At 37.4% G+C, this 21,990-nt stretch overlaps 1 protein-coding gene across 31 annotated transcripts in view; it reads left to right on the top strand.

The window, feature by feature from the left end:
• TCF4 (transcription factor 4) overlaps positions 1 to 21,990 on the top strand; it is a 345,675-nt gene that overhangs the window by 110,960 nt on the left and 212,725 nt on the right. For all 31 annotated transcript variants that reach the window (XM_033087763.1, XM_033087749.1, XM_033087741.1 and 28 more), the window contains 2 exons: positions 1,517 to 1,578; positions 4,369 to 4,465. In XM_033087763.1, the coding sequence (XP_032943654.1) occupies positions 1,517 to 1,578; positions 4,369 to 4,465 (159 nt within the window). The remainder of the gene's footprint in view (positions 1 to 1,516; positions 1,579 to 4,368; positions 4,466 to 21,990) is intronic.

Below are 21,990 nucleotides of genomic sequence, written 5' to 3'. Positions count from 1 at the left end.
TTGGTTTAGCATACACAGGGTAGGCCAGGAGGTTAGGTTGTTAAACAGCAGATTTGGGGAAAGGACTGCACCTTCTCTCCAGATTAGATGCACTCCCCAGAGCGTTCTTGACAATCCTTAAAGCTCACTGTCCCTGATTTTAGCTGTCCACAGGGGACATCTCTTTGCAGTTGCATTATCTTCTGAAGCACCAAGAAAAGAACTGAAATAATTTGTTTAAAAAAAGAAGGAATTCAAGTTTAGTGATAATAGTTTTTTTTCTTGTTGTTGCTATTCAACCTCTTAAAATATTCTGAAACGCCATGTGCTCCACTGTACCCTGTAATAAATCAATTAATTATACTATGATTACTTCTACTGATAATAAAATAGCAGTAATAAAAGGAATGACAGTAGTGCATTAAGAGAATAAACAGTATCACTGAAATGTTAGGAAACACAATAAATGGGATTATGTCTGCTGAACCAAAGTTTCACACCTCCTCCTCCAATTCTGTCAGAGCAAGTTTGTGATGGCCGTCTGTTATCAACCGTGATCAATAATAGAACAGTGAAACTTTTCATACTTATAAAGGGCCTTTCATCAAAAATCTCAAAGCCATTTCTAAATATAGAGTGACTGATCTTTAAAACACTTTTATGTTTTAAGCAATTAATATGATAACTTAGCTATTCTACTCTCTATCCTGAGTATTTGCCACTTGAAGCACTGATTGAGCATTTAGTAATCTGGTCAGCATTAGAGTTTTGCCACTACAGATTTCAGAAGAATTCCAACTTCTCAGCAGTTCATGTAGGTCTCTTCACCATCATTATTCAAAATAAAATATTGCTTTAATCACTTTTATCTCCACATCTCAATGCCCAGATTAAGGATCTGAGGCCAGGTGGCTAAATCTATTTAAAGAAATTCAAAGACTAATACAGTGTTGTCTTAAACAACTTAAAAAGCAAAATCCTAATATCCTTGCAACGCACTGGGTGCAATAGCCAACTGAATTTTTCTTTTGTACCTTTTGTTGTGTGTTTGTTGTCTGGTGTGACAAGCCTTGGTTAGAGACCACAAAATATTCAAGAGCATGATGGCGTGGATGCTGCCAATGTTTGTATCAATAATTACCTGAATTTAATGTGTTTTTTTGTGTGTGTGTGTGTGTGTGTGCTGTATTAAGGTTGGGTGAATGCATTTGTACACTTATTTTGTCCAAAAGATTTAAATAAAACTTTTAAGTGCAGTTTCACATGTACAAAAGTTGAGGCTATGCAACACTGTGAAAGATGGAAGTAATTTTATGTTCATACCTCTGGTTCCTGAGGGTCCAGTTCATTTCTGCTGTGAATTTAAATGAGTTAATTTAAGTAGATGGGTCAGAAGCCACTATCATCATACTAGCCCCGTGCCTGATTCTTAATTAAAGGCAACAGGAGATTAATTTGAAACATTAATTTAAAAGTGCATATACAAAAAGAAAGAATTATTGCCAGAAAGCCTAAAGAACTTTTCTCTTGTCCCTAGATGTAGAAGACAGAAGTAGCTCAGGGTCCTGGGGGAATGGAGGACATCCAAGTCCGTCCAGGGTAAGTATATCTAATCTTTTTTCCCACAACCAGACATCCCACATATGTAAATTGACAAACGGAAGGTGAGTTTCTCTCACGTACACACGCAATTGTACAGATATAGATGCATACCAAATTTAATGAGGATCAACTTGTGTTTGGACTTTTTTTTTTCATTCTCTTATTGAATGCTATTATTGAATTTGACACCTGTTTCATGTCTGCTAACCAGGAGAAAAATCTCTTTTATTAAATATTTGGCCTTGTTTTGCCAGTTATTGATCTAGTATGGCACAACTTTGGAAAAAATCCTAGTATCCTTGTAACGTATTGGTGTAAATAGACGACTGAATAATTCTGACGACCTAAATTCTAGCCCACCAGTAAATCTGCATAATAAATCTCAATTGATTTCACTTTGTAAACATGTGATTATTCCACTAGGAGTACCTTTGGTCACCAGTTCAGTTCATTCATCTATTTGGCCTCAGGTTTTTGCTACTCTTTTTCATGGTTTTCTTCCATGATTTGCTTATTAGTTTGGGTGTAGTGGGAAAACCATGGAGTGAGGTGGGAGTGGGGTGGTTAGGCAATACGTGGTTTTGTGTGTATATGACCTTGGGCATGTCATTTTTCCTCTTTGATCTTCATTTTCCTAATTTGTAAAATGAAGAAGTAGAACCAGTGGATCTTTTATGTTCCTTCCAACTTAAATATGTACTTTTTGATATATACTCTGTCTTCAGATGAATCATTTCTAGGCCCTCTAAAATTCATGTCAGCTTTTATGATATACACATAATACCCCAAATTAAAAATAGAGCACATAGCTATCTTCACCTCCGCCAAGCAGCTGTATTGATGAAGCATTCTGTAGGGAGGGTAACATTTTACTCTTAAGTATACACATAAACTTAAGGTTGGGGGAGGGCTCTATTTTGGCATAAGAGGCGAGGAAGGTAATCAAGCTGTCAAAATGAGGACATTTCAGCAAGCCGTAGTTATCCATTTCCACCTGTCCTTTCGCCTCGTGGTTCTCACTATAGTCTTCAGGGTACAGCAGGATCTCTAAGCTTACCAGTAACTTTGTTGAGCCCTTGCAGCAGCTGTCGAGGTTGACATTCTAATGCGGTGTATGGATGAGTTGAGGAAATCTTTCCTCCTCCTCACGTTACACTCTGCACTTGCAATAAATCCATTCCCCTGACAGCGAGTGTAGAAGACGACAGTGCTTCTCTCTGTTGTTTAGTTCATTCAGCCTTACTTCATGTCTTGCGATTTCTCAGTTTAATACATAGTACTTTTAATTATATTTCTGAGAACAAGGGCAATTTAGGATCATTCTGACTTTAGTTTTCATGAACTGTTCTGCCCCTGTTTTCAGGGACCACGTTGGTGATTAAGTTTGAATCAGTATTTGCAATTTATTTTTTCTGAATCCAGAGAGTTTGCATGAAACAGATTATTGCGGGTGACTTGACCTGTACAACCATGCTAAGTCTCTCTTCTCTCATCGTAAAGTGGTGATATTTTCAACTACCTTGCAGTACTGTGCTGAGGTTTAAATTAGATAATGTATGTTAAGCTTTTAGTATACTCTCTAGGATGAGGACACTTAATAATAACTAGTATTATGTAATGCCTGGTGTCGAATGAGTGAATGTAAAACCAATGCTAGGTGTTTACAATGTGACATCTTTCTATATACTGACATATTGACAGCATTAGATCGCAGTATCATTTAAGTTAGTTTTTATAAATGAGGAAAGGCAATTATAAATGGGGCTGTTTGGAATGTTAAGGTTTCCATTTATTCTTTCGTGAGGTGACATGCATTTTCATTTTTCATACAACATCCGTCTTTTTTGTGTGGGCAGAGTCTGCCCTTTCGATAACATGCCAACTGACACCTCTGAGTAAATTTGACTTAGTCTTTATGGGCAGTGCAACCAGCTGAGCAGAATGACTTTTTTTTTGGGGGGGGGTTACTTAATGCACTTTAGTAGACTGAAATTTGAACCATATAACATAGATGATTTTCTTTCCTATATGTTATCAAATTCCTCCATTAAAATAAATGACTGGGCAGTTTGAACACATTATTTTAATTTTAAATGACCATTAAGACAATGTGTTAATCATAATAATGACAAATTCCTGCCAAAAAATGTCTGCTTTAAAACCATTCTTTTGTGACGCACTTTGTCCAAATCCAGAAGTACAAATTTATGCTGAAGTTTCAATGTTTGTTCATAGTCATATTGTAATAATTTTAACATTCTATGTGTTAATTCCTTAATAGAATGAGACAGTTGTCTTATAATCACAATAACAACTATATCAAAAACACTGAAATTTCAGTATCATAAAAACCAAATGTTGCTGTTGAAAAGGCTCTGCCTTGGTCTTCCAAAAGCAATTCATTGCAGGCTGTGGGAAATTTTCCTTTATAGCAGGACCTTGTTCTACTTTTTAAAAATAATGTTGGCTTATCAAAATAACAACTTTTAATATTTACAACATATTTTATGTGTCAGGTGTTTTACATACATTATTTCACTTAATCACATCAACAACTTCATGTAGTTGGTACTGTTATTATTCCCTGGATTTCACAGTAATTATGAGGAAAACTGAACTCTGCAGACTCTAGATCCCTCATTTACCCACCGAACCCGTGAAGATGCAGGTTCCCTATAATGAGCTTCCCAGGTCGGAATGGTGGACTCCAATTTCTTTGGGGGCATATGTACATGCTGATTTTTTTTTTTAATGTAAAATTGAAACACGCTGTTATTTTATTTACAGAACTATGGAGATGGGACTCCCTATGACCATATGACCAGCAGGGACCTTGGGTCACACGACAATCTCTCTCCACCTTTTGTCAATTCCAGAATACAAAGTAAGACACATTTTAAATTAATCTGATTTTTTTTTAAATTAATACGTTTTACCATGGAAGGGAGAACACAAGCCCAGACAGAGGTTCTGTTTTTAGGAACTTGCATCTCCAGTCAGTTCAGTATCGTAATTTTAAATTGCAGGAAAATATTGACAGTCTATACTTGGTAATAGCACATGAAGAACTAAGTATTACGACCATGTAGAATTACAGAATTTCAGTGATACCACATCTACATGGAAATTTTGTCTTCCTTAAACACAAAGCACTTATTGTCATTTCAGCATTGCAGCAGTTTTCTAAGTTAAGGTTGATGAAATCAAAGTTGTGAAGATTTAAAATGAAAATATCATTCGGCCTGCCAGTTGGCAATGTGATATAGTCAATATTAGCTGTGAATTTTTATTACAAGGGGTCGTGGACACCCCTTTAATAATAGGTGCAATGGGCTTACTAGGTTTAGTGTGCATCAATCAGAGGAGCGGTGGGTTCAAGTTGAATTGTAAAATCTGGTTGTGTATTTAAGGCGTGAACTTGAGTGCTAGTGGTCTAGGCAGTCGTCATCCTACTTCACTGGAAGTGAGCTGTGTTTGAGACACCGCAAGTTTCCGGCACGCCCTTTCCGGTGGCGTCCTTAGCATAGTTTTCTGCTCTGACTACCCTATAGGATGTTTGTTGAACAGCAATAACTTAAGCAACAGAAAGATAATTCATAATGGCTTAAAAGGTCTCAAAAGCTGGTTAACCTTACATTTGATTGAAAAAAAAAATCTTTGTTCTAATAAATGTGAGTTTTTTAACAATATTAGTAAATCTCTCAACTTGGCCAATTCTATTGTGAATCCATCAATAAAGGAAGTTAATTTCTTGGCACAAGCTGTTGGACCATACTCCAAGGAAAAACACAGCCATGATTATATCAGTTTGAAACCATAATTGCAAATGTTTCTAAAGAACTCCCAATATTTAAACCTTGGAGCTATTCTTGTTATTTAAGGTGTAGGTAGTCCTTGAATCTCAGTCTTTTTGTCTTTTTTTTTTTTTTAACTTTAAAAATCACCATTAAATCCACCTAAAGGAATTTCAGCATTTAACACAAAATAGACAAAGCAGAGACATACTAACAATTTGTTTTTAATGGATAATATCATATGTTTGTTCCTTTAAGCGTCCCAACCTTGAGAACCACAAAGTTGTCTTTGATCGTAGGTTGTTCTTGTATTTGTGTGTTTTTTTTTTGTTGTTTTACTTTAAGATGGTAAAGTTCATATTTATGTTTTAACTTTGTAGCTAAAACAAGAATCCCAGTTTTTCATCAATTGTCTATAGAAGTTGCAATACGTTTCCTGTCTTCAGGATATACAGATGCATATGACTAGATACATTTGTCAACTTAAAATTTAAAGAACAGCTTTCGACTCTTCAATGACTAGTAATACTTTTAAATTCTACTGCCATCACTTCTCTATTCATCCTCACCCAACTTCATAAAATAGAATAAAAAATTAATTTGAAAATATAAGTCTTGAGAAATAGCACTTAAAGAGTATATTAAAAAACTTCCTTAGAAGATTCTATAACTATCCTCTGATGAATAAAGTAAGTAAAATACAATAAATAAATTACTTCTCCTATTTAGAAGTTTGTTATGTGCATGAAGAAAAGCTTTCTAAAGAATGGATCAAGAGTACCTTGTTGATAAATTAATATTACAGAATACACCAAGCAATACAAAGATATTAAATAATTCTTCTTGTTCCTGTGTCCTCATGGGCAACTGTTTTACAAACCAAATTTGTTTTTGCAGTTCAAATAGTGTTTAAAATATAAGTGGCTGAGAGTCTAGAGCTGGAGGGAAAAGAGTTCTTTTTCACTTAGTTGTTGTTTAAGCTAAAAGTCCATGTCAGCTGTGTTCTTTTATCCTGTCTGCCCTCCTTCCCATTAAACGCTTAAATATGGAGGCCAAGACAGTCTCCTGCATTGTGATAGGAAATGCTAGTATGTCCGGAGGCTCCCACCCACTGTTCCCAATGAAAGGACTTCTCTGTTAGATAAGCTGTCTGGTCTGAAACATGGCTCTTTATTGTTTACAAACTGCTACATTTTCCACCTCAAGCAGATTTTTGCACAGAAAAGAATTGTGCTTGGGCTAAATGGTTTATCTGACATTAACGGTGCAGTGTCAGACTGGGGTCAGGAAAGTCTCCCTCAGAGCGAGAGGGCATGGCGCACAGTGCAAAAAAGGAAAAAGGGAGAAAAAGACACTTAAACAACTCTGAAATACCTTGCATTTTTAGTTTGGAGAAGAATTTTTAAAAAATATTTTTAAAGAACTGACTATGATGCTGCATTAAAAACTCCTCTCACCCTTATAATTTCTCACATCCCAAACGCCTTCGTGATTGGCTTGAGGATCTCAGGGCTAGATTCGGGAACAAAGGTTCTCATTGATTTGACTCAAGCTGCTGTTGATTTAAAATGAAACCATTTTTGAGATGAGCGATGCTTGGTGCTATGCTGCATCTTTGCAAAGAGACGATAGGTCACCTTCAAGATACTAAAGGCAACCAATTTACAAAGGGAGATAAAGACAAAATTAAGATCTAATAGTGTCGTGAACAATTTGAACTCAGAATACATGGTATATTCTAAACTGTTCTTTGTGTCCAAATTCATATTCTGCGTTATGATCTTTGTGGAAATTCTCATTCTACCAAAAGATGGTATTAGACTTTACTGTAACTTTTTGACAGTACTCCAATATCCACTCTCAGAATCTTTAGTTTTCATTAAGATTACAAAGGATTTCTTTACATGTCAGTGACTTAATTTTACTGTGATGTCACATTAGGGTAAAAGCTATAGCATCAGAAATAAATCAGCCACTTTATTGGACCAGATTCTCTATTGTCAAATCAATCAGGCCTGCAACTGAATTAGGCGTCTGCTACAGAAATAAGTGACACTAATTTTACGGGAAAGAGTTATTAACTGCAGATGACCTGATTTTTTTTTTTTTTTTTTTTTGTAAACTGTTCAGTTTAGTGATATTTAGTTTATTACAGGGAAAGAAAAAAGTAATGAACCACTCTTTCCTTTTGGGAGTGAATTAATATTATATATTTTGTGCTTTATGGCAGCACACTATTTTGGAGAAATAATGTAGGCATTGCTAACATCATAAACTCTTAAAGTCACAAAACTCTTTTTTCTTTTTACAATTTTGAACTCTGATTTCATAGGAATGGTTTTGCATAAATGTTATAGTTTTGTAATATAATCCTTAAGTTTGGCAACAAAATAATAAAACTCAATTTATTTGTATATCTCAAATTTATGCAAAATGGGTTATAATCTATAAGAGTGATAGAGTGTCTCCATTAATTTTTCCTTGTAGAAATAAGCTTGCATATCTGAGTATAGTACCCTGTTTGATAGTCCATGAATCTCTAAACTAAAAATAAACAAAGGAACACAAGTGCACTAGTGTGTGCGAGTGCACACACACGCCTGTTACGCTAGAATTAATGACACTTCTTGGTTTGTAAGGTTGCACGACTCCTTCCATGACTGTCTGTAGTTAGAGTTGCCATACAAAGTTTTGGAAGTTGTATAGTGTCCATTAAAATAAACAAAGCAGCAAGCCCCTAGTTTTTTCTCTGTTTGTTTTTGTGTTTTTTTTAAATAAGTGTGCATTGGTTTTTGTTTTTTGGTTGGTCTGGGGGAGTCTGGAGGAGGTGAGAAATTTAATCCCAGAGTCATCTACCTGACTGCCTGCACTGGCCAATTGACATACTATTTTCCCTGACATTTCCTGAGTCCTCACTCGCTGCTTTCAGTGGGTAGCGACAAACCAGTTTGCATTTCGACTTGTTTGAATTTCTACGTCCTGTTTTGTATCGAAGAGAAAACAGATCACTTCTTCCTTGTGCCTCCCTATGATTATTTGTAACAATGTACACTTGATTCGTTGGAAACTTACTTGCTGCTTCTTTAAACAGTTAGATTAAACCTTTACAGGTGGTCATTGGGGAGTGTTCAGAATATGCTAATAGGGCCGAAGAGTCATCCGTCTGAGAGTTGTTTTGAAGAGAACTAGATGCTGTGGAATAGTTTGAAAATCCTTGCAAAATCTATATGCAAAGAGTATGGATTTTGAAAAACTTTCCTGTTTGTTTGTTGTTGTGTTTTGTTTTTTTTTGCCAAGCATTAAACTTTTGCAGGTAATTGTCCAAATATTTATACAATAGGATACAATATATTTTCTAGCTAAAACTTTTTGATCCAAGGAAGGATCTTAGCATGCATTTTCCTTCTATTGTTCCAGGGCCTTAATTGAAAACCAGATTGTTTGAATGAGCAAGTTGCCAATAAGATTATAGACACGCATTGGTGAATGGAGGATTTGAAAAGTGATACTTTTGTATGGTTGGGTGCAGCTGAGTTCACCATCAGCTGCTGTGTTTTTACATGTCCCTTTGTGAATGATTCGGTTTCCTTATTGTGGTATTTGGTTCTAGTTCCACTAATGGTACTCTACCAGTGCACTAAATAATTTTCCACCATCAAGTAACTGGTTTCTAAGCTAGCTCAATGGAACATTTTACTGCAGGATTAGATCGAGGTTTCTGCAGAGCTGAAGAAAGCTGCTGGCTTATAGGATGACCTTTGAATCTCATCTGGGTTAGCAGTTGATATTTTGATTTGGTTACTGTGGTCATATTGTGACAGCTGCTAGCTCATTATAATTCGGTTCCACTGCTCCCTTAGCCTAGCAGGAATATTTAGGTTTGTATTACTTCAAAGTGTTTATGACTACCCTGAGTTTAGCCTAGCATAAAGGTGAAGTGTTGTGAGCATTTTCAAATCCCAGTGGCAGAGGCTTGTGGCACACTCTTCTTGTAAAACGGCAAATGTGAGTAGATGCTAACACAGGGAGTTTTTCTTTTCATTGTAAAACTGGAAATACCCAACGAAGAGGCTCTTACTAGGAAAACTGTTTTTGAAAACCTTAACCTACAAAGGAAAAGAATGACCACAAAGAAACATAGCTTTTTCAAAGCACGGGTAAGATTCAACTTGACCTCTTGGTCAGATTTTTTTTTTCCATGCAGTAATATAAATATTGAAAATAACAAAACCTGTGCAATAATGGCAAGTACTTGAGGTTCAAAAGTGCCAGAGGTCAAATAATATTTTAGTAACTTCTAGAAAATGGAATCAGTGAACATGGATGCCAGCTCCCAGAAATTTTAGTTTACTTTTGAAGTATTCTGAAGTTAGAGACTGGTGTCAGGCTGCTTGCAAGTTCATAGTTAGGGATGGCTGTGCATTTTCACTGTCTTTTTTTTATGACACTTTTTAGTTGGATGTTATCTTGATATCATCTGTTATCTGTTGGACTGATAATGTGGAAACAAGCAATTTCTGAAAGAAGAAATGTTCACTTGTGGTCTATTTGTTGTTAATTTTCTTTGGGAGTTTTGTTATTTTAACATGTTAAACTTAAAATGTCTTTTGAAAATATTAACAAACATGACTAAGTGTCATTCTGAGTGGTCTTATTAATCCTGATTTTGAGCTAAGTCTGGGACTCAGAACTGACTTTTCTATTCTGTGTTTTGCTACAACTGCCTGTGGGTCCTCAGGTCAGCTACTTTTCACATCTTTAAATTGAGGATGGAACAGACCTTTAGATGATCTCTGAGGTAATTTTCTTATGTAATGGTTCATTGATCTTTCAGGTATGCCATTTTATCCTTATACTGTATTTTATCTTTAGAGATGTTTGATCGTTCTTTCTAATCCATTCATCTCTATTTTATGACACCTTCAAGTAACTTTGCTAGAGATAACGATTTCCAAGTGTAATTTTTGAAGCCTGATTCAAATGGATGTTTCTTTTCTACCTCAACTCATTCTGATTAGATTGATTGAGGATAAAATAATAACCTATTAAGTTGCATCAGCAGGCGAAGAGTATTATGCGTGGACCAATGCTTGGCAGAGTTGTAGGAACTCAATAAATGGCTGTTGCATGGTTTCATTCATGAATAAATCAGCGAATCATATACATAGAGTTTAAACCCTGAATGAAAAGCACATAAATTAAAGTCAGGTCCACATCTTACTGGATCACGAAGAAAACCTTAAACCAGAACAGTCATATAGAAAGTTGTTCTATGGTACTGTGTCCTTGACTGTATAATGTCAGGAAATAGACCATAATCCAGTGTGGTAGTTTACAATTTTCAATAAACACATCATAAATTATTTTACTTATAAAAGGAAATAAATAAAATCAATATTTTTTAAAGGCTACTGAAAAAAGTTGAGTGTTTCCAGTATGCAGATAACTTATTTCCTCTTGTCCAGTCAATAAATATTTCCGTTCCTCTTTCATTGGTCTTCTTCCCTTTCTATTCACCCTCCCATACTCTAGGGTGAAGCATAATTAATGCTGTGATAATCAAACATTTTATAGTCAAACTAGGTGGACTAAACCAGGTTTTACAACATTTAGAAGAACTGATGCGAGAAAAATGTTACTTGAAAACTATAGTTAACAGAAAAGCATAGATCCTCTAAATACCAGAGGAAGATTTGTCATATAGAAAGTTGTTGGCTCTAAGAGAAAATAAATCATTTAGAGTCAAGTAAAAGTCCAAAGCAGTTTGTATCAGGTTGGAATGCTTGGCTTGGAAGTAATGGACAATATGACGAATGGTGGTTTAAGAACATTTTTTCTCATACTTCATGTCTGGTGGTAGGCCACTGCTAGAATTGGTTTGCAGCTCAGTGATGTCAAGGCTGGTATTTCAGTGTATCTTTTGTCCTTTCCCTCACTGTCTCCAGATGATTGTCACAGCCTCAGGTATCAAGTTTGGGCTTGATGCAGAAAGATGTAGGGAAAGGTGAGTCCAGTGGTGGGAGTCCCCTTCCTCCATACCTATATTCCATGGCCATCTCCAGCAGCAGAGTTTTGGCAGGGGGATGGGAACGTACACAGTAGCTGCTCCAGCCTTGCAATGGAAGGGGACAGAAAAGAGTTGAGAATTCATGTCAGCTTAGCAACTTACAGAGTTTACTTAGTTTCTTTTAAGAGAAAAATATATAATTTTCAACTTAACAGTTTTGAAAATTAAGAACAGGTCTCAAATGTAATAAGGCAAAATATAAAAATAGGCTTCAGTTCTAAATTCTGGCCAGCAAATTAGAGAGAAAGACAAAAGGACATGGAATAGAAAATAAGGTATTGAAATGAGAAGAAAGAAGCAGTCCAGACATGAGAGCTAAGCACAGGCAGAAGGAGTCTGAGGCATGCTGTCCTCATTTCATCTTCAGGGCCTGTGCCTTCAGCGTCCTCATCCCTTGAGTGAGGCAGTAGCTCGCCAGAATCAACCGTCTTTATGTCCGAATCACCTAGAACCTTTACTTTCAGGACTCTGGCTTGAATTCCTGCTATGCTACCCAGAGCACCCCGAGCAGCAGGTCCGTAGCTGCAGCCACCAGCCTCTTCCCCACTCCCTTCGGTGGTCGTTGGCAGAGCTTCAGTCCAGTGCCCACTCCCACAGGCTCCTATTGCAGCATCCAGAGCAGGCCTGGAGCAGCAAGGTCCCAGGACTGGCCACTAAAAGCAACAGCTTGTTCCCTTGCATCACTGCCAGACAGTCTCCTAGGAATTTATTTCCAACAGCCTGCCATGTTCCCGTGAAGCACTAGACAAGAATGCCCACTGCCTGGGGCAAAAAAACCCTTTTTTATTTTAATATGTATACAGTTGTATTTGTTGATCTTTAATATGAAGGATTAGGTGCAGCCAAAAGACAACATTTCATTTTTGTCAACATGCCAAGACTGCATGAAATTGTGGTGAGAGCTGGATCCAACTTTTGGCTAGAAGTCCCCTACCACTGCTCAACACAATCATGGCGTGAATCAGGCCAGTGAGAATATAGGCAGGAGGAAAGACCATCTATCATGAAAGGTAAGCTGGATGTGAAACAAACAGTGCTGTTTTTATTTTATAGTCAAGTTTTTCTCTTGTTTTTTATTGGAAAGATGGTTTCTTTTAATTTGGCATAAGCTTAACACTTAAAATATGCCTGTGGTAGCATTAACCAGAGAATGTAATTCTTGACTGGCTCCTTGGGCAGGGGATTAAACACTGTATTTCTCAAACCTCTCATTGCCCCTCAGCTCCAGGAGAAACCGTCAGTGCAGTTACAGGGTCTGTGAGCCTAACGTCCATGAAAGTTTGTGTACCTTAAGTGCTATATTGACCTTCCGTACAAAGAAGCCTATTTTCTGTGTTCACATTATACCATGCGTTAGGCCCGAAGAAGCAAAAGTACTCAGTTTTAAGCACTACGAGTCTTGAGGGGCATCATGGAATGGAAGGCTAGGAAAGGGGTCACTGCAGCCTTATTCTGGCTTTTCCACCTCGTGGTGATGGGACTTTAGATGGCTTTCTCATGAGCCACAACCTTTGTGCTTCTAAGGTGAAGATAGTAATGTCAGACACACACACACACACACACACACACACACACACTAAGGTGATAGTAACGTCACACACACACACACACACACATGCAGTCACTGTGAACAGAGCCATGAGGTGACAGACTGTCAGAACTGCTCTGCTCTGTGACTACTGTCTTATGGCATTCCAAGGCTATAGACATTGGTACTCTGTCACTTTTGTCTGTAATTAATTAAAAAATCTACTTTCTTTGGGTCTTGGGTGATAACAGTTTTAAAACACCTTACTTTCTAATGAGATTGGAACAGAAGGCAAGAACAGGTGGAGATAGTATAGAATATTCAGTTCTCTAAACAACAAGACCAAAATGGAAACATTTCTTTCTCAGCCAAAACAGTAATCCTATAAAGTAAGTACCTTTTTTTGTGTGACAACTTTGTTGAATTCAGATATGCCCCCTTGTGAAATGTTTTCCTCCAGCCCTTTTTCTCTCCAACTTAAATGTTCTGAAGTTTCTTTGTTACACTGGCTAACGTCTCCTTGGTGGGGTGTCGGAGTGGTGAGGCGAGCAGGCCGACTGACAAGTTGAGATTTTTCCACCTGCCTTGTAGGTCATCTGAGCAATGGAATAACCATTAGGTAGGATGCTTTCCACCAAGGAGATACTATTACACATACCTTCCATGTTCTCGGGAAGGCATTGGAGACAATCTTCTTCCATTTCAGTTCACCCTTCTTTTGAGAAGTTCGGCACAGAATGTGGCCTCTGTATTTGATTGTTCTCTTGTTCCCTTCACTCTCAAGGGTTTTTGAGTCTTTCCTAAGGAAAGATGTATTATTTTTGAATAGAGAGAGGTATTTAGTGGATCGCATTTTGTTTCCTTTTGCAGAATATCAGGTCTATTGACTGACAGTTGCAAAATGTATGGAGCATAGATTGGGATTAAATTAAACTTATTCCCAAGCACTAAACAGGATAGAGCCCAAACATTTTTCATCTTGACGATTGTTTATCACTCACTCCTCAGTTCCTTGACACGTTTGTTAATAGGAAAAACTGTAAGGAATCTCACTTTAAAATACAGCCGTTTGTTGTAAAATACAGCCGTTTATTTTGTTTATGTTTAAAAGAAAACATTTAAAACTTTCCTATAGGTTGAAAATCCCACTAAAGCTCTCATATGGGAAAAGTGGAGGGTGGTGGGCTGAGCGAGGCTTGTTTTCAGCTGGACGTGACTCCCAGATTGCTACTCTCCAGTTCTGTGATCTTGAGCCCTTTTGAGTGCTCTGGTTGAATTTTTCATCTGAGGAGTTGCTCTGTGTTTAAATGAAGTAACATGAAAAGCACCTGGCATTTAAATTCTGTTACTGTAAATTGTAATTATACCTACTTTTATTTTATCTAAACTGCTTTTCTGTTCCGTGGGTCTGACCAGCTTGGCAAAAGTGATAGGCAAACTTGAGAATCATGTAGTGAATTTTGGCAAAAACGTGGAAGTGATTAATTACATGCCACCCCCTCGTGGGCCATATTAAAGCTGAATGAAAACAGTGTGTAATATCTGATAACGTTTGTTGGAGGAGGGGGAGACAAAAGAAGAGAAAGATGAGAGAAAGAGACGCATAAAAAGCTAATTTTAGAGCATTCTGGTCACAAAGTACAATTTTCTAGAGTTGTATTATGATCATTGGCGTGGCTGTCTAAGTCTGAAATTACTAGGTTACTAATTGCTCCCGCCTTTTCTTCACCTTGGCTATTCAGACCACGCTGTACTCGGAACAGTTCAGTAGCCAAACTTGAATGCTTTTGATGCAAGCATAAACTCTTTATGTGTCAGTGATTGTACTTAATTGGGCAATACCAAATCATGGAGGAAAATTTACTGGTGATGCTGTCTCCTTCAGAACTTTCTCAGTAATTGGAAATGAGCCCAATATCCATATTTTTGAAGCCATAAGCATTGGTCTTCTGACAGGATCAAATTCATACTTCATATTGTGTGTATAATACATATTGTGTGCATGTATTTTTTTTCAGCACACAGTTTCCCTTTTCCATAGTTATTGATGGTCTCATAAATATTATTTGGAAATTGGAGCATAAATATTGAAATATCTTGGCAGACCACTTACGTAGCTGTCGGGCAAACTCCGATAGGCATCGTAGTAACTAGTTATGGGAAAATACTGACCTACTAAATAGTAATGTGCTGAATAATTTTTTGGTGATCTGGGACAAGCCACTTTCCATTTGAACCCCAGTTTCAAATGGGGGGAAGAGCTCTATGAAATTTTTTGTGACTTCAAAAATAAAACTGTTTATATATACTTTCGTCATTGCATTTTCCATTCATTGCATAATTCTATAGATAGTTTCAACACCAAATTCAAAATAAAACAGAAGAAAGCATCCTTGCTCACAGTCTTTTAAAGGCATTTTAATAGTTAATGAGAATTTGCCCCATCCCCTCCTGCGTTTCATTTAGTTCTGAAATAAAAATTTACGGTGGTTCTCTCAGCTGAGCTGATACTAGTTTAAGGGTGGAATTGAGTTCACACCTGCTCTAGCATAAAAAGAAGCCTCTATGTGACTTCTTCAAAATATCTGCAGAGCAGAATAAGAAAGAGAACTCACGATTTCTACAATTGGAACCACACAGTCATGTCCCTTGCAAACACTCAGGAAAACTGCTTTTTAAATTAGCTCTAACTTACTGCTATTGTTCTTTCCTAGATACCCTCCCTGAGTTACCCATGGTCCTCCAGGTAGAATGTGCCTGTGGAAACGCAGCAGGTCTGCATAGGCAGTGGATAGACATTAGCACTGCAAAGTGTACATATGGGGAAATCTTTGCATTTGCTAGGCCATTTGGCATTCAAGACATGGTCCGTTAGTCAGGCACAGTACAATGGCTTTTCTGAGTGCTCTAGTTAAGGGGCAGGATGTGTAAAGTAGCATACACTTAGGTGGATAATTAATAATTAGTGTAGGCTTGTAAGGCTGAATATAATATATAAATTTAAGCACCTGTTAAAAATGTATCAGAGCAGATCACCTTTCCTTACGATGCAGAAGTATTTCTCCCAATAGAAAAACAAAATGCTCCCCGTACATGTGAAAATCGTAATGACAAAGGGAGGGCTAGTTTTTATATTCAGCGCTGTTTTCTGTGGTCGTTGGGAATACGCAGTATATTTTAGCAGTCAAATCTAAATAGCATTCCTATACAATACTATTTTTTTGTGTGGGTTTGGCCATAGATGACCAAACACTGCTTAGAAAAAATATTTTGGCACATTTTAGTATTTGGAGACAGTTGACTTGCCGAAGAAGCTACCCCACCCCCCACATTATTTCCCTAAAACAATGGGGAGTGTCCATTTTACAACTTCATCACAAGTAGATATGCAGAGGGAGAGCCTTTTTCTAGTGGCTAAATCAAAAGGGGTAGAGAAGGTAAGATAGGGATCTGGAGTTGAGTGTTTGGTTTGGTTGTATCATGAGCAGTGTTCACACCTCATATTTTAGCTGTCTTGTTTTTCAGACAAGAAGGAAATGCTCCCTTAAAGCAGTGAAGGGGAGGGCAAATTACATGTTTGTGAAAGCAAAGCAGAATATCGTACTGCTTTAACAGTTTGATTGGCTTCTTCATCAATAAAATTAATGTGTTATCAGCATATCTGCAATCATATTGTCCTCAGTATGTGTATTTGTTTAATTGTTATATTAATTCCATTTGTACTAGAAGCTCAACAGATGATGAACTTCGACACGTATATTAGTCTTTGGTTCATTCATTCATTGATCCAACAAATACTTGTGGAAAGTCGGTGCCATACAGGCCCTCCCCCCCTTGTTAGGTACTCCATAGTGACATGCCACTTTTCTTGCCTTCAGCATGGCCCACAGTCTGTAGAAAGAATCAGATCGCTATCAGATGATTATAAATCAGGGCGTTACGAGAATAATCAGTGTGCGCACAGGGTGCTGTTAGATTGTTTATGGGCTACCAACCATCAGCTTCCTCATATTAACGGCTAAAATGTTTTGGTGTACACTGCATACCGCTCATCTGCTAAGTACTTTACATATATTATCTTGTTGCTTCTTACCATAAGCTTCCTTTTTTGGCATTGTTATTCCCATGTACAAGGAATGTAATTGAGGATCAGAGAGATTAGGTTACCTGTCTGGTATTGTAAGTGTCGGGCTCCAGATTTAAAGCTAGATCTGCTGAATTCCAAAGCCCTTGTTCCTAACCACCCCGCACTGCCTCACTTGTAGAGACTATGGAAAGAATTCCTGAAGGTGTAGTTGCAGTTAAGTATGTGTTCACCTGCAACAAATAGAATACCCGATAATAGCTGATTAGTTAAATAAAGATGGTTTTTTCCCTCACTGAAGGGGATGTGTGGGGGTAGGAGGTTGCACCAGTGTTGTCGTCTCTCCTTTTTGCCCTCCTCAGCATGCTGATTTTCATTCTTCAGCTTTTTCGCTCATCTTGAATTTCTTATAAGATGGCTGCGGATCCCCTGACACCATGTCAGAGTTCACAATAGAAGGTGGGAGAGGAAAAGATTAGAGCTGGATCCATACCTACATCTATTCCATTCTGGGAAAATTAGAGAAAAAAAAAAAGGCATTCTCATAACCTTGAGCAGAATTCTGCTAATAGTGTGTTGGCTAAATCTCTAACAGATATCTACTCGTAGCTGCAAGGGAAGCTGGGAAAGCAAACTTTTACAGCATCAGCTAGCTCTGTGACTCGAGGCAGGCAGGAGAGAAGGGGATTGGGAATATGGTCGTCATTGAATGAATCAACATGAATTTTGCTATCTTATAAATGATAATGAATAAGCTGAGTTTTAAAGGATGAGTTAGAACTACCCAGGTATGAAAAGAAAATTCCATGTTTACAGAAATGCTTATGCAGAAGTGTAGAAGCTAGAGCATATTATAGGAAACCTGAAACTGAAGTAGTTCCAGAAGACTGAGACATAAGTCTATAGAGGAAGTGATGACAGGGGAAGCTGGCTCCTGAAAAACAAAGGGTCTTTCTTGTATAGCAGATGGAGGAAGTTGGATTTTTACTGAAGCATGTGGTGAACTACTCAAGGTTTGATTTTAAATAGTGGGATAACATGATCTGATTTATGGCTTAGGACAGTCACTCCAGCAACAGTGTAAATAGGAGGTAACATGAGAAGCAAGAAGATTACTCAGGAGGTGATTAAAGCAATTCCAAGAAGAAATGATGAGAGATTGAACTGAATCAGAGAGAGGAGGATATAGATTTGAGTGATATTAAACTGAAGAAAATGGGTGAACTTGATAGCTGATGAGTAAGGGAGGGGTCATCCTTGGCTTCTTGGTGTCTGGCTTGAGCCACCTGGTGGATGGTGGTACCATTCATTAAGATGTGTAATATGGGAGAAGTAGGCTGTGGGGGACTAAGATGGTAAATTCAGTTTTGGCCATAATGACTTTGAGATGTCTGTGGGTGGTTCTGGGCTGGGATTGCAGATTTGGCATATAGTATTCCATATTTGGTAGTTGAAGTCATGGGAATGGATAAGTTACCAGAAAGAGGGGAAAGTGAACTTATTTTCTGATTAATCATTTTTGCTCTCTAAAGATCTTAAATTGAAGGAAAAAGGCCTCTGTCTCATCTTTTCTCCCCCCTACAAATTTGGTATTTTAAAGAAAACTGGATAATTCTTGAGTTGATCCCATAATCATTTTCAGTGTTATATTTAATAATTCATCCCTAGCATACTATTTTTAAATTCTTTCTTTCCTTCTGTCTTTCCCTTCCTCTGTCCCTCTCTCCCTCCTTCCTTCCTTCCTTTCTTTTACTAAGATAGGTTAGAATTAAACTCTTGTTTCAGAGCTCTAATTTACTCACCATATTGGTAAGACATCACAGATTCTTAAAAATGGAATGGAACTTACAGCTCTTCTTGTATTCTTTCTGATTTATATCAGCTTTTTTTCTAGTGTAGGAATCCTTCTAGATGAGGCTCTAGCAAAGTTGTTGACACACAAATGACACTATGACTAATGTATGAATGAATGGATCCCTAACAGGCACACCCATTCCTCTGTTTGGGCATTCACTTCATTGGGGAAGTCACTACTGACAAGGCAATTAATTGCATTGTGACAGCTCTGACTTTCATAAAGTCCTCAATTCTGTAGCTGTCAGGCTGGAATAGTAGTTTTTCCCTCTGAAGCTACTGAGGATTGCGTATTGTTTTTCTTTTCAGGATGATAATCCTTGCTTCCTTCAAAAGTGTCACTGGAAACGTTTAACACATCATAGAACATGGTTTTACTGCACTTCATATTCCTGGTCATTGTCTTTTGTGTGTGCCCTAGTTGGTCTCTTTCCCTCTCCAAGTGGTGAATCTAGGACTTACCTCAACATTCCAGATCTGGATTAATCAATATTGGGTCTGATTTTGTTTTTAGTATAAATGCAATCTAAGGTTTCATTTATACACCCATGTTCTAGCATTGATTGAAAATTGAACTTGCAGTCCACTAAAATCATTAAGTGTTTTTAATATTAACTGCTTTGTAATCAGATTTTCCACGTCCTTGTGTAGAATGGGACTTTATATTTATACGTTATGAGAGTTGTTCTTGTTGGATTTGGTCTGCAAATATGCCGAGTCTGTCCTTTCACTCTGTTATTACCAGAGGCAGTGTAGCGTGATGCTCAGCATTGTGCATTCTTGGCTTTAAATCCTGACTGTACCCTTTCCACATATTTTCTTCACCTATATGTTGAACATAATTTATATAAAATCTCTCTGGGAGGCTTGTTGGATGAAATAAACGAGGTAATGCATGTGTATTGCATAGCGGCGTACCTAGAACATCATGAGTACTCAGTAAGTGTTGCCTATTACTATTGCGGTGGGTGTGGGGAGTTATTGGGGGCCGTTTCTGTAATTGTGAATCATTTTCTTTACTGTTAATATTCTGTTCTCTGGAGAAAAAGCTTGAGACCAATGGTTTTTCTGTGACCAATGGAAGAAGCAAATATGATTCTTGGTTTTGAGTTGTGTTATTAGCCTAATTCATCAAGCAGTAAATAAGATGTGATGATGAATAAAGTCGCTATTGGCTGATAGTTATTAACTGGCTACTTTGTTGGGTCTTATGAGAAAAGAACTCAAAACAAACAAACAAACAAACAAACAAAATCTTAAAATTACCTGGAGAAAAGTCCTAGGTCTCCCTTTATCTACACCTAGTTTTAAGACAGAAAATTACCAGGCAACTCAGATGTTAAATTATATATACTGAAGATTATACGAAAATTTGGGTTAACTCTAAAGATAAATTGAGAGGTAATTATTTCCTTTACCGAGGGTTTGCCAAAAAATGCCTTTAGACTTAGTCTATGAAAATTAGACTCATGATAACTTTTCGGGAACACAGTTCTTGTGAGAGAAAGATCCCTGGAGAGAGCCATGTTTGAGTTCCCAAGGACTTTTAAGAGCAGAACCCTAATGCAGGGCATAACACTGATAGCTAGGCTTACCAAAGAGAGAGAATAGGTTAGCATCCAGCAACCTGTTTTATAACCAAGCAGTGGAACCCCATACAAGGTCTAGGTTGACCCGAACCAAGGTTAGTTAGGTCAACCTGACTTGATTTCATAATAAATGTTACAATGGTGACAAGTCATCAGGGACATCAGCACAGTGTTTGCAGCTGTAGACTTCTTTCTGGACAAACTTTCTTTGACTTCCTCTATTTTGTTATACCCACACAATGTACAAATGGTGCATTAAACAAGATAACCGTTCTTGGTTCATCACACCAGTGTGTAGGACTTCTGTAGACTCAGGCTGTAAATGTTCTCCATGCACCTGGCTTCTGTTCCGGTCATTTCCTTTTGTGTAGATTTTGATCTGGTGCCATCGGGAGAGGGAAGCCAGCCATTCTGAGAGTGACACTTTCAGATTTCATTGTATCTGATTATTTGTAAGGCCTGAGAAATGGTTTATTAGTTAGGGAACACTAAAATTTTCTCTGTGGCTTTTTAAAATCATCATGACATCCCGCATGTTATTTTGCATTGGCAACCATTGCCACTGCTGTATCTCAAAAGAGCCTAGACTTGCGGCATTTACTCTTCGGAAACGGAAGGGGCTTTGCATTTATTGAACCAAGACCCTTTTGTAAACCAAAGTAAGGTTATATTTTTCACTTTCATTGACAGACAAATTAAGGTCGTTAAAATAAAACCTACTTCTCCCCTTTTTTTCTTTTTCAGATAATCTGTAGCAAATAGCTCATTGGTTTTCTGTAGAACTGCCTTGTTTTAAAAATCAAATTGAAGACCACGTTGATTCTGCCTGCAGAGCAAAGCTATCTGCCTTTTTAGAAAATCTGGATGGTTAAATTGGAAGCACGTTCTGCACATGGTTTAGCAGTTAGTAGCCTGGAAAATGACCCAATAGCCAAGATAGTTTTTTTAATCTTCATTGTAAGTGCTTGTTTAAAGTTTAAGCTTGTAATTGACTATTTTGCACATTGTTCATTGTTAATTCATTTCAGGCTATTATAGTTTTGTAAATACATTGCCTGTTAAGTTGTGTCAGTGGAAGAACATTAGTGCTGTAAGAAAATCCAGTTAAATGTGGTGCTTAAACGCATCACCAATTAGACCAGATCACTGTGATTCTTAGTGATCCTAGGAAAGTCACTCTCTCTTTGCACAAATTTCCATGTATTTAAAATAGGCACATAAATTCACTCTGTGCTGTGGCCCGCTGTACAGTTTCTACTGGTTGGTGGCTACATTATTCAATATTGTTTTTCAGTTTCTTTAGTCTTTTCCACATTGGAGGGGTAAAATCTTTCTATTGTGCACTTTCATCATATGTATCAACTATTGCCTGTCAGATAGCTCAAGCCATTCTATTTTGTATAGTTTATATTTGAGAAATAATTTTTAACACACACATTATAATTTACTGGATTTAGATGGGTGATAAGCACTGATTAGAAAATCAGGGAACT

The sequence above is a fragment of the Rhinolophus ferrumequinum genome, chromosome 19 (genome assembly GCF_004115265.2).
Source record: "Rhinolophus ferrumequinum isolate MPI-CBG mRhiFer1 chromosome 19, mRhiFer1_v1.p, whole genome shotgun sequence".
NCBI classification, from domain to species: Eukaryota; Metazoa; Chordata; class Mammalia; order Chiroptera; family Rhinolophidae; genus Rhinolophus; species Rhinolophus ferrumequinum.
This window is presented reverse-complemented; position numbering and strand designations above follow the sequence as displayed.